The sequence below is a fragment of the Anastrepha obliqua genome, chromosome 5 (genome assembly GCF_027943255.1).
Source record: "Anastrepha obliqua isolate idAnaObli1 chromosome 5, idAnaObli1_1.0, whole genome shotgun sequence".
NCBI lineage: Eukaryota > Metazoa > Arthropoda > Insecta > Diptera > Tephritidae > Anastrepha > Anastrepha obliqua.
In genome coordinates this window covers 52,650,266-52,664,030 of record NC_072896.1, presented here as the reverse complement: position 1 = coordinate 52,664,030, position 13,765 = coordinate 52,650,266, and the positions used below count along the sequence as shown (strand labels likewise).

At 34.7% G+C, this 13,765-nt stretch overlaps 1 protein-coding gene across 5 annotated transcripts in view; it reads left to right on the top strand.

The window, feature by feature from the left end:
* Nucleotides 1–13,765, top strand: part of LOC129247168 (sodium/potassium-transporting ATPase subunit beta-2) — a 173,136-nt gene that overhangs the window by 128,552 nt on the left and 30,819 nt on the right. For all 5 annotated transcript variants that reach the window (XM_054886153.1, XM_054886152.1, XM_054886154.1 and 2 more), the window contains exons 5-7: nt 4,551–4,717; nt 4,800–4,910; nt 5,280–5,445. In XM_054886153.1, the coding sequence (XP_054742128.1) occupies nt 4,551–4,717; nt 4,800–4,910; nt 5,280–5,445 (444 nt within the window). The remainder of the gene's footprint in view (nt 1–4,550; nt 4,718–4,799; nt 4,911–5,279; nt 5,446–13,765) is intronic.

Sequence of the window (13,765 nt, the reverse complement as noted above, 5' to 3'; positions counted from 1 at the left end):
ATAATTTTTCTGCTTTTGTTTTCAAAATTAACAATATGGCGGCCTCAAGAAACATTCTTCAGATTTTCGAGAAATAAACCGACAATTAATTGTTAAAAATAGATCGAAGTTTTTGAGAAAAAAATCCTTCAAGCTTTTTATGTTTTTCAAAGCAGTATAAATAAATTTTATTAAAATCTACCAAGCGGTGTTTAATTTACAGTGATCATCAGTTCAAAAAACATAGTTTTGAGAAAAACGCATTTAAAGTTTTTCGAACGCTCCGAAGCGCCGAGCGACTTTTGTCAAGTGTTGAATAACTTGAAGAGTATTGTCGGATTCACTTCAAATTTTCTCACAATATTTTTATGATATAAACTTTAAGAAAATGCAAAAAAAAATCCAATTTTTTTTTTTTAATTTTGACTGCCTCTATTTGAATAGGAATGTAAACCCTTAAAGTTGTTTATTGCAAAATGCAAAAAAAAAAACACAGTAATGCTGTTATGACTTGTGACCACACATATCTTTGGCCGATCTTACTAATTGAGTGCATATAGCTGTTGAGTTATAACAAGTTAGGTTTTGTTAAATTCGCACCTTTATAAGCAACACTGCTTCCACATAGGTCAGAACTGCTCCCTGATGTTATAAACCGTTTATATGCTTCGTATATAGTTAATTTTACTTGTCCGTCTCTCGCAATCAGAAGAAGAATAAAATACAGAATAAAGATAGCTAAGGGTCGATGTGCAAAATGTTGGGCAGTAAAAAAGAAGGCGCGCCAGACTACCCTTAGCATTACCTTCATTTCACTTTGCATCAGCCCTAGATTTACCGCATGAGGTAGTGTACGGCAGTGTCTCGTAAACGTCTAAGCACCTAATTACTAGTCTATAATTTAACCTTTGGAACGTTAAGAAATAGACTTTTGGAAGGTTTTTACGTTATATGAGCCGAGCATGAGTTTAATTACGATATTTAATAGCATCCAATGACTTGTTCGCCCTCGATTTCATTGGTGTGAATGAAATAGATTATAGAAGTATGGCTGTTCCACATGTAAACCGCCGATGGACCTGAACCAGTTTTGGTCAGCAGATCGACCCGCTCATTCCTTTCCATTTCCTTGTCTGTCAGTAGTAAAGTTCACCTACCCATGGTGTGTATGATAGTCTACAGAAATAATTGGATATTACCATATTAAAGCGTTACTGGCTATCAATGAAGATATTCACATGAGAGTTAATAGTGCCTGTGGTGTTTTTGTTGTAGCAGTCCATCAAGCCAGTACGGTATAGCCACCATTGTCATCGCCTATCTCATCTAACGGTAGGGCCAGGAGAGTGGCATGCTGTTGGGTTCAAATGGGAGAGAGGTGTTAATTTAGTAGGCTTAAGGCGGCATGGAAATAAATGGTTAGTGTCAGGAGGTGTAAATTTACATGCCCCACATATGTTGAGTATGTCGAGGTAAATTCTTATGGATTGCAACTCAGCTGCTTTATTTCCGATATCTAAACAGCTTTGACAATCGGCAATAAAGAATTTACATAGAATTCAATACAGCGGCTTCCGCTCCATTAGATGTTGTAGAGGTTCTAGATAGAGCGATTGAACCGAAGTTCTTCCCATCAGTTACTCAAAAATTCAAGCGTACTTAATATATATAATTTTACAGTAGCTAGAGTTAATAAAAGTTTCGAGTATTTTTACAAGATTGGAAGCACGATCCAGTTACTTGTTAAGAGAGTAGCATCTGAACAACTATTTTTCATATGCAACCAATATCAAGAGCACGAAAGTTGCTAAAACTGCAGACTCGTCAAGTTATATAATGCGGAAATTAAATATCGGCGGGTGCTTTTTACGAGATTGAGAACTCAAAATAATAATACAAAACAGAAATATTGTTGGAATGATTTTTTTTTATTATTATAATCTGGTAGATAATTTCAAAATTTTCGGATTTTTTTTTTTTTTTAATATGACCGCCATCACACCATCGCACGCAAAGGTCGGCCATTTGGCTGGAATTCTTGTGCGAGCTGTATTTTATAGAAACGCAAGCAGGAATAATAATTAAATATTGTACTAATACTAATCATAATTTAATAACGTCGGATTTCGGATTACACTCGTTCAGATCCATATATTTTACGCCTTTTTTCAATTTAAAGTCAAATAAACAGCCCGGTTGCTATACGGTTTTATAGGTTTAGCTGCTATCTAATCGATTAGAAGCTTCAGCTCGAAGAATCTACTCCCACATCAGATGAAAGAAAGACACTTGATAGAGAAGAAGAAGAACTGCTTGCACCCCCATTGACTGTTAAATGGCTCTATGATGCATTGTTCCAAATTTGATCAAGATGACAGTTTCACTTAACTTCATTCTGTTTGCTCGAATACGTTCTGCGGGGATACTGGCAATAAGTATAGCGGAAAATTGGCAACTTGTTTTTCTGTCATCGAAAAGGACTTACAAAACTGAAATGGTGTATTCCGATGCCTTTTTTGGTTTTTTTTAAGATTTCACGTATCGTGAATATTTGATCAATAGTAGATTTATCATCGTATTAGATTAAGCATCGCATACAAGATCCTGTTGAGTGTATTGAAATCTACCGTTAACAAACTAATTGGTCCTTATCAGTGAGGCTTCAAACCTGGTAAGTCCACCTTAAGTCAAATCTTCACAATACGCCAAATCTTGGAAAAGACCCACGAAAAACATCTCGATACACACCAACTGTTCGTCGATTTTAAAATTGCCTTTGGTACCACAGACTAAAGTACCGCCTAACTATTGGTACTTGCAGAACTGAAGGACTCCCTACCTTAGTACCAGCATCAACACCAAAAATGACGACAGCCTGGAGATCAAACGGAGAATAACTCTTGTCAACGGGTGTTACTTTGGGTTCAGTAGGCAATTGAGAAGTAAATATCTCTTTCTCTCGAAGGACCAGACTGATATTCAAAGTGAAAGTTTTGGGAGCCTTCTAAAGAAAAAAATTCCGCAAGTTGTTTGGTCCACTCTGCGTTTGTGAGATGTCTAGTGCACGGTGGAACAGCGAGTTGTATGAGCTATATAGGGACATGGGCATAGTTATGCGTGTAAAAATACAACAGTTTCTCTGGCTTAGCCATGTCTCCCGAATGAAATAAGACGCTTCAGCAAGGCAAATCCACGACACGGTACCCCAAAAAAGAAAGTCAAGGAAGAAGAAGACCACATATCCAAGTTATTAGATTTTTATAATTCTAGGGGCACAATGAGCAAATTTAATCACTTCATTAATGAAAGACACTTTCGTTCACAAAATGAGCTTCATACATTAGAATTATATCGCGGTACTTGACACAGATTTCAGGATCACCCTTCTTTTGGAGTGGATATAGTAAACATAAAATCCGGTCGACGGGCATGGTTTTTTCCAACAAATTAGACGCCGATTTATTATTTATATTCCATGTAATGCTATCAGGACTGTGGTTTAGGCTTCGTCGGTTAATAAATTTATTAAATAATGCATACATACATTCTTAGTCAAAATAACAGAAACTCATTATTTTTTACCAGTTTTGATTACTTTTTTATACTTTCTATTAATTTTCATTAATTTCTTATAAAAGCACAACTCATTCTACAACAAATATCGTCTAAATGAAAACTTCAAACTCTGTACAAAATTAATACAAAATTGTTACATTTGCATACAAATTTCAAACTTTTTAATCAGAATTTAAAAAAATGTATACGCAGTTTTATAGCCCACTAAATTTTAGTATAATAAATTGCAAATTTAAAGTGCTTCTATTATATTGACTATGAGTGTATAATTTTGCTTATAATTTTAGTTAATCTGCTTAAATTTTGCTTTCTATTTATGTTATCCTAATGGTGAATCTGGCATAATATTTAGCGGTGCCGAAAAGTGAGTGTGTCCAGTAGAAAAAGGGAAACAAAAAATTGCTACAGCTACTAATTTTCCAAACAAATATGCTTGTAATCTTATTCTAACATATAAAGGGTTTGCTAGTATCTATAAGTATATGTAAAAGTATGTAAAGTAAAACTTTGCAAGATTTAGTAACTTCAAATGCCATGTACGCTTCAAAGGCTCAGCGAATATTGTGGCAATATTGAGTTAGTTTAGGTACACATAAAAAGTAGATATGAGTATGAAAAAATTTTAAAAATTATTTCAAGCTCGAAAGTTTGTACAAGGTGGCACAAAATTAATCATCCAATTGTATTTTTGAATCATGTTTTTAGTAAATACAAAAGAAATTAATTTTGAGTGATGGAAATCTTTATTTTGTTCTTTACGCGCTGCATTGCTTGTCTGTGCAGAAGGGTCCAACATGATTGACGTACGACGTCATTTGCAAAAATGATAAATCTTCCGATAGAGTGATTAATTTTGCGCCACCTTGCTTATCAGCAAATTAAATAGCTATTTCCTTCTACTCATTAAAGCTCGTAGTTTTTATGCTCTACCTTTTACTTCATTCGCCATCTTTTAATGGTATTGTTACTAAGCAAAATGTTTACTTCACTCACAGCCTATGAAAATCTGCCCAAGCAGAATCAAATGAATTGCTCATTTGAGAATCCACCAACATCGGGTAAGGTATGCGCTTTCGATCCAAACTCTTTTGCTCCATGCACAAAGGAGAACAATTTCGGCTATCATCAGGCTAGGCCATGCATATTCCTTAAGTTGAACAAGGTAAAGGGAAATTTAAATATAAAAATAATATAAAAAAAATTATTTACATATAACTGTTTTTTTATCTTTCTTGCATTTAAAGATTTACAACTGGGAACCGTCTCTTTACAACGATTCGAAAGCTCTGCCAGAAGAAATGCCTGTCGAACTGAAAAATCACATTACAGAGAAACAGAGCTTGCGACCAAATCAGGTGAGTCTTTAGAGCACTACAAAATAATAAAACAATAAAAATGAGAAACTTAAATTTAAACCAATTCATTTATAAGCTATTAATATTACAGTCTATATGCGGAACTACAAATTAATTTGAAAAAAAAAAAACAAAAACAAATTATAAATTTTTCAAAATGCAGTTAAGATACGAAAAAAAATATTTTTATTTTTTTGGGTTTTATATCGGAATTTTGTTATTGCTAAAAATAATTTCATTACTCTAATGAGCTTTGAGCTGGGTCGACTGATGTGTAATTGTCATTTCCTTTTATTTCTGCTATTTTTCTAAGCTTTTCCTCATATTTGTTTTAATTTTACATCTTCTTTGTCGGATTCCTCTTTTCAGACTAATGTCGTTTGGATCTCGTGCGAAGGCGAAAATCCTGCTGATGTGGAAAATATCAAATCTCGTGACTATTACCCACGTATGGGTTTCCCCGGCTATTATTTCCCATTCAAAAATATCGAAGGTTATGTACAACCCATTGTTGCCGTACAATTTACCGTTGAAAGTGAGTAGAACCGTATGAAAATAATCTCAATTATTTTTGTATAATTAATGAGCTGAAACTGGAAAACAGCTTGAATGTCAACGTAGACCGATTAGTAATGATGTTTTAATGGTAAATTAAGTACAAAAAAAAACACAAGCGCAAAGCAATGCGTGTGACCCACGCAGACCTCTTCAGTGCAGAGGATATTTAATTTACCTACCTTTCTATTATTTTATGATTTTCTAAATTTAACCTCCAAAGCGCTGGAAAATATTACGAGGCAATATTGTTTTTTTTTTTATCAACAATAAATAGCACTAACGGTTACCAGCACTTATTGGCTTGACAGGGTATGATTACGCGCTAAGGTATGGTGGGAATTAATTCCCCTATCAAGCAGGTGAGTTTTATTATACGCGCGTGTGGAGCAGACACTTGCCGCGTGGTAATTGACAGCTAACACAAAAGTGAAATTTGGCTTTGAAATATGATGGCTGCCGAAAAGTGTAACGCGTGTGGCCAAAAATAGCAAAAGTGAAGGTGGTGAATTTAATAAAAGTTTCACTCGCATCAATCTATAAAAAATACTCCAAATAAATAAAAGGAAATACAAGAGATTTACAATCATTTCTATTTTTCTATTTTTAATAAAATGTCAATACAAAAGGGTTCGAGGGTTAAAGTGTTCTGTAGAAATTTTAAAAATACTATACAATTTTGTAGGGGATCATTGAAAAGGAAACACTCATATGGATTGAAGTGAGTGCGCAACAAAGTTTTGTCCAAGCTCATCTTGACATATTTGGTTTCGTCATATTGTAAACACATACAATTATGAGCATTAGGGTGGAACGATTTGTATAGAAAGCAATTTTTTGACTTGCACTAAAATTTGGGTTGATATAAAAATTAATTTAAAGCAAAACTGTTGGGCTATGTTATGCTTATTTATTCGAGAGTTTGTAGGCATGCGTTGTTTTTGTTTCTCTGTCTGCATGTACACAACGATTTCACGACGCATGAGATGGCCACAACAAAAGGATGATAGATTTACCAGGCTTGGCCATTTACCATGCCACAAAATTGTGCAAGTAACTTCGGCTGCCAGGTCACTTGGAAGATTCGGTAGCTAAATTCTGCACGATCATTTCACATGTATGTATGATTCACACGCTCATCCAATCAGTCGGCATCAAAGTAATATGGACGTAGGTTGTATTGACTTTTTTTTCGTATATCCCCAACACAATTTCAGTTTTTTAGTAAACAAACCAATTCCTAACTCCTGCTACGTCAGCCCATAAGCTGATTCTGTCAAATTCGCTGAGAGCCGGTTAACGGTCTAATATTGGCCTGTAGAAATCTTTTCACCATGGTCACAAAAGTTGCGCAAAGCGCCGATTCTCCAAATCAAGTCAAATCCTAATTCTTGTATAAGCGAATCGCACCGGCAACTGCTAAAGGTTGAATTCAAACGGCATATCTGTTGAAATCATTGGAATACGTGGCAGCAGTAAATTTCACTACTTAATTTAAAGTTTAGATAATTTTATTCATCACATTTTTCACCGCAAGTGTTTCACGGCTACAAGTCGTGGTGGATTGAAGTTAATGCTAAAATATATGGTGCCATACCTAATAAATCGCGAGTGGATGCGCCTACGCCTTGTCACTTTGTCTCGTATGCTATTTTGAATGCTGAAATCAATGCCATCCACTTCATTTTTAGTAACTGCACTGAGTGCTCTGGGTCACTGGATAACTTATGGAAAAACCCTGATTGGAAGACTTTTCTTATCGATTCGTCTTTGGTTAATGGCATCTTACAAAAGTTTGAGATGATACTCGAGCTGACACTCCTTCATGTAGTTATCCAGCCATAGTTATTAGCCAAGAGTACTGTTGAATATTACTAGAGAAAGCTTAAGTAAAGTTAAAGTGATATTATCTAAGAACAAGGAATCACTGAGTCTGTTCCCACTTACCCAGCTACCCAGAGATGATACCACTTAAGTCACCAAATTCAAAAAGAAGTTCAGAACTGAACTGGATGACATGGTAAACAGGAGTACACCTGCATTTGAAAGGAAACTCCAGGAGTGTACCCTGCACTGATAAACGAAACACACGAATACACCAGAAGACATAGACGCTGGAATATGTAGCCCCAAAACCAAGCGTCCTATGCCGATGGGTAGTTTTCCATACATCTTCCAAGCGGAGGTGTGTGCCATCTGTCTATGTGCAGAAATTAACTTGGACAGAAACTTCTGGAATGAACGAATTGCCATTTCGAGCGACATTCAAGGCTTTATTCTCCTGCGAGATTAAATCCTAACTCTTCCCTAAGTCTATCAAGAAACTGAATTTGTTAGGTGTGCACAATTGCATACGACTAATTTGGGTCCCAGCAGACAGAGGTATAATTGGGAATGAAGTAGCGGACGCATTGGCAAGAGAGAATGCAGCCTCGTTATTAATAGGACCCGAGCCCTTGCTTGCTATGGAACAACACACCATCAAGGAGTAGCCTAGGAGGGAAGAGCTAAGGCTAAGGGATATTAGCTAGCAACAAATTATGGGGCTAGACCAAGCAAAATCTTTACTGGAGGATACAAGCAAGAGAGGTTCAAAAAACTCATAACTCTCTTAAAGGAGAAACTGAAAACTCTTACAGGCATTCTCATAGGCCATTGCAGACTGCATAGTCATCTGCACGTGATCGGGATGTCTTCCACTGATCCTTGCCATTTCTGTGGCCAATCCAAGGAAACTTCAATATACCTTCTCCTTGAATACAGCGCTGTAGGGTGGAGACATCTCGGTCATTTGTAACCAAAAGAAAGGCATATACGCTCAGTACAACCCAGCTCTATCTTTAATAATAAGGGAACTGGGTATGGATGAGCCCTCAATAAAGCTAAATCTAAATCTATGAATTGTGTGATTCTTTCAATTGCCATCCTCTCAACCTCAGTATCCCGCAATTATTTTGCGAAACGTTCGCTGGAGCAAACACCTAACGCAGATATGGCGGCGACTTCAGAAATGACCAGTTAGGGATTTGGTGCAAGCCAGGTTACTTTAAAATAAAATTAAACTGTTAAAATTATAAAACACAAAAGAATTTTTCCCACACTGACAACACTGTTTAACAAGAATTGGAATGTTCAAACAACAGGCATTTATGTATTATAAAAAAAATGTTATGAGCGAAGTAGTTTGATTAATATGCAATAATTTTTTTAAATGTACTGTACAGAACCAAATGCAAGTTGTTGTAGCAAGAAACATGAATATACCTGCTAAAAACATATTGAGTAAATAAAATAATGCCAATGAAAAGTATTGAATCTGCTCACTTGAACAGCTGTATATGTAAAGCCATGAGGAATATTATGAAGAAAGGAAAGTCAATGTTATGTTTTTGTTTGCAGCCTTACTACTGACTGGCATGAACTGAATACATTTATTTATGATAAGTCGATAATAACGGAAAAGCAGGTGGGTTTTGTTATGAGCGCGTGTATAGAGAATGACAACACTGCTTCCACTTGCTTTGTGGTAATTGACAGCTGTCACAATAGAGACGTTATTATGGGTAATACTGACTTTCTGATGGCTTGACAGATGTCATTTAGGATTTTAATTCTGTGAGCAATCACTTGAACAGATAGAAAGAGAGGTTCAGATATGCAATACAATTTTTTTTGGCAACAGGCTAACCAACTTTTAGTAAAAGCAAAATTCCTTATTTTAGAATTCATTACAATGAAGCAAATAAGTTTTTGTATGTTCAGTGGATTTAATAAAAAGATAGTAATAAATAAAAGTATAAATAATGTACATATTTTGAAAATCACTTGTGTCAGAATGCTTTTGAAAATTATATAGGAATGAGGCAAGATGCTGAAACCTGTCTAGGAGTTTTTACCTAAACAAGAGGATACCTATCCTGTTATAGAGGCAACAATTTTATTAATCCCCAAAAATAGTAATAATAGGAATTTTTACCTAAAAAAGTTAATACCTATCCTCTTATAGAGGCAACAATTTTATTAATCCCCAAAAATAGTAATAATAACACTTGACTACAGATCTCCGGTATGGTACAATATATACAGTCAAACTTTATACAGAATTTGTCATCGAAAATTGAGCTTCCAGAAAGTAAGCGACCAAGGTGGAAAGGATAGATTAAGGAGGTGGTGAATCGCGAAGCCCTTTTCACGATGTTAAATAACGCTTTTCAAATATTTAATTTAATTATTTGTAATTTTATGTTGTTCTTTATTCGGCGTCAGATAATCGAATGATCTTATTACTAAAATGAAATATATGCATAAGCTAAGACGGATCTTTCTTACGAGAAAAAGAAAACAAAAAAACAAGACATCATCACACGAGATCAGTGGTATTACAACGGAGTTCGGCGCTAATTAGGATTATTTCAGTAGAAATACTTAACCACTTCAACAACAACAAGATGCTTATGATTTAATGGAAATGTCCTGCTATTTCACTTTTTACCTATTCTATGATTTTCTGAAATAAGAGCTAAAAATGCAATAAGCGAAAATAGTTTGACAAAATTATGCTTATGTTCGTGATGGAAAGAATAATGAGGTGGCGCCTATCGGGGTACCGTTACTCTGCTCTCAACATCGAGCGATGTTGTATTAGCACCAGTATGGCCAGGTTACCAATTTTTTAACTTGATTTAGAATTTGTTTGTTATTTAGTCTCGGAGTTTTAGTTCTTATTTCATGATATTTTTCTCTCCTCTTCTAATTAAAATGTAATGTTAATAATTTTGTAAAATATACATTTTTTAAAAATAAATTCAATAATTCACTAAGTTTTATTTAGCTTTACTTTTTTTAACATCTCCTCACATTACCCGTGATTTCGGTTATTGTTGGTGTTATTCTCCTTCCAGCAGTCAAATCTCTCTCTCGCTACTGCATTGTTGCCTAGCTTTGGATATAAAAACGCATTAAAATGCCCATTTAAAGATAATAAAAATACCAAATTTTTATTGAATTAAGTTAAAGAGCTTTTTTATGAGTGACAAGTTGTCTTTAAAATGCGCGTTTTTTTTAAATAAATGTGTTATGGTTAAGTACAATTTAATTTATGAGTGATTTATGAGAAACTCTTTTCTTAAGAGAAAGACTTTTTTGCTATATTTGAGGTTATGTAACAAGATCGGGTACTCTGTTTGTAAAAATCTTCAGTATTTTCTGGTAATTTCTTGCGTAATTTTCTATGAATATACCTCTTGATACCCTATTTGCCCCGATTACACCTCTATAGTTTTAATTCGCATTTTCAGTTATTGGGCAGCATCAATTCATAAAGGAAAGTGCAAAGATAGTGGGGATAAGTAAACGGTAGCTCCAATGAAGACAATAGCGACGTTAGCGAATGCAACAACAACTGCAGTGTTGAGATAGCGTGAGTGCGAATTCGATAACTGTAACGACAATTTGAAGTACAGGTGCGGCGACGATGAATTATTAAGGAGGAGCGTGAACAGAGGGGCTTGTGAGCTATCTTTTGTTAGGCTGTTATCAATTTAAAATAATACAAACGCGATAGCAGTTAATAATAATGATAAAAAAAATAATAATAATAAAAATAATAATAATGGAAAATTGAGCACGCACCAATACCGTTCAATTCAGAAATTTTGAGTCTTGCGGCTTCGGAGAGAAGTCTACCCCTTAAGAGAAAAATATATTTTTTATTAAGCCTGGTTGTAGTATGAACGTACATCACACTTACCATTCCAAAATCGGTCAATTGGAAGTCAGCAAAGAGAAAATTCCGTACATTTTACAGTTTTTCTTTGATAAAGGCAAAAATGCAATCCAGGTCACTGAAATTGTGAATGGAGTTCATGGTGCCGATACTGTAATAGCTAATTGCGTGGAATTTCGGTTTCGACGATTCTGTTCGTGCATTTATGTTGTTAAAGAAAATTTCGATAAAATCACAGAACTTATCGAAGCCGACCGGCATGTTAGTAAACTTATCATTGTCCAGAAGCTAAAGATCGACCATTAAATAGTTGTAAACCGTTTGCGCAAAACATTTTCACTACAATAATGGATTTATTTTTCCCAAACTAATTTCAAAAACAACTTTCTTAAGCACTGACTTTGTTACTTCTAAAATATTTTCTTCCAGATACCATGCGCCGACATTTTCTTTTCGGCATTTGAAGTAGTTTTGATATGCTTTTTCCACCATCGCTTTCAATGCTGCCAGCTATAATTTCGGTTATAGTCCCAAAAAACTCCAAACGGGTAGCTTTAATTTCAGTTTTGGGAAAGGTAAAGAGGCATACGGGACAGATCTAATAAATTCAGTGGCTGATTGATGTCATAAATGGCGTTTTTACTGCGAATTCGTTCATAAAATCCAACGCCTACAAAGATTTAGAATCCACTTATGGTTTCATGATTTATTTAATTGTTCAGTCGCTTCTTGCCCATTGTCTCACACAGACACTTCAAAACGTCGAAGTATAAATCCCCATTGCCATTTTGTCTTTTCAGGACGAGCTTATAATGCACCTCAGTATATAACAAAAAATGTGTGAATCATCCAATATTTCAATTTGGAAATTCAATAGCAGAAGGCGATTTATTTGGTTGTTATTAGTTTTTCTTTTTTTTTTTTTTGATAAATGGCAACAGTACATAAAAGTATTTCTCATACTTTTTTAAACACGCCCCATTATTTGTTATTATATTGCATGTGTTAGTATATTTGAATGCCTTTTCAAATTTTTTTTTTCGATAGGCGCAACTCTACCGAATTCTTATTTTTATTTTTTAAATTGAATATTTTAAAACATTCTTTGAAAAATGCCTTTAATGTGGCTCATTTAAGTAACATTTTTTTTTTTTGTGAAATCTCGAAAATCTGGCAACACCATTTTTTCCAAGTTGTTCCTTACAAACCTGCCACAAAGAAGTAAAATAGAAAAATCAGTGGAGCAAATTTTTTCATAGGTGATACACTTACAACAGCAATTTACTTTCCTTTTTTATGTAAATACTAACACTTAAAATCTTCAAATTTTGAAAACTAAAAAATTATTTTTATTAATTTGTGTAATACGTAAATTTGGTGGCAATTAACTCCTTCTTATTGGCGAAATTTAAAGTTTCTACATTTTAAGTATTTATAAGCTTTGCAATAAACTCGCAAGTATCAACGTGGGAATTTATTGGAAATCCAAACGATATTTGCAATGCTTGTCTTCACCTCCAACATCGATTTTATATTCCCACGGTTGTCGGCTCTACAATACCGGAACGATACGGATTAGGTATATCCGGCCAAGGACTGTCTTTCTAGAAGCATTCCTCATGTAGGGAGTGTTTATGCTGATGCAACAACAGCAACACCTTTTGTGTTTGCATTGCATTCACTCTATTATAGATTTCGATTTTGATAACCAAACTTCATAGCTATTTAAATTCAAAACTTGCATAAACTGGCTTCTAAAAAAGAGGCATACAAAAGTTCTTGCACATTCAAAATAACGACAACCTCGCAATCAGATGCAAAAACATGCAAAAACAATGCAATACGTTAGTGAGAAGAAAAGAAACCACGAATACTGGAAATTTTTACTTTTAAAAGCCGCGTAAAAGCCAATAAGTTAACGCGAAATAATCCTACCATTTCGTAGGAAATTCCAAGTGTATAAATCTTATTGGTCGTTCTGAAGAATTTTTAAACTAATGAATTTTATGACAGACAAGCCAGTCTTTTGAACTTACGACAGCAAAGCCTCTGAGAAATAATATTACATAGCTAGAACTCGAGCCCCTAAAAAGTGGTGGGTTGTTTAAAAGTGAAGCATTGTACCAAGATTGTGTTTCACATGAAGTAGCGGTAAAAATCCATACAATTTGCATTGCCGTGAAATATGAGTGAAATTTCATATATATCTCACGGCAAAGTAGTAGCCTCACGAGCGCACTCATTGCGCGACATGATATCAGCGACATTTTTTTACACCTTTTAAAATCCATGTCATTAAAAATTTAGCGAAAACTGACAGTTCGTTTGCGAGTTAAGTGCCTGCCGAGTTATGGCATTTCTAAACGAAAAGTCTTTGCAATGAGGGTAAGTAAATCATGTTTAAAGTTTTTTCTGGCAATATAATTGTATGTGTGTTAATTTATTTAAAACACCTTACTTACCAAGATTTGCCAATTCGTTCTGGGGCGATCCTCATATATTTGACGTTTCTTCTCATTTGAAAATCGATGCCCCTAGCAACGGCTGTGAAGTTAGTTGCATTTTTTTCTTTGCG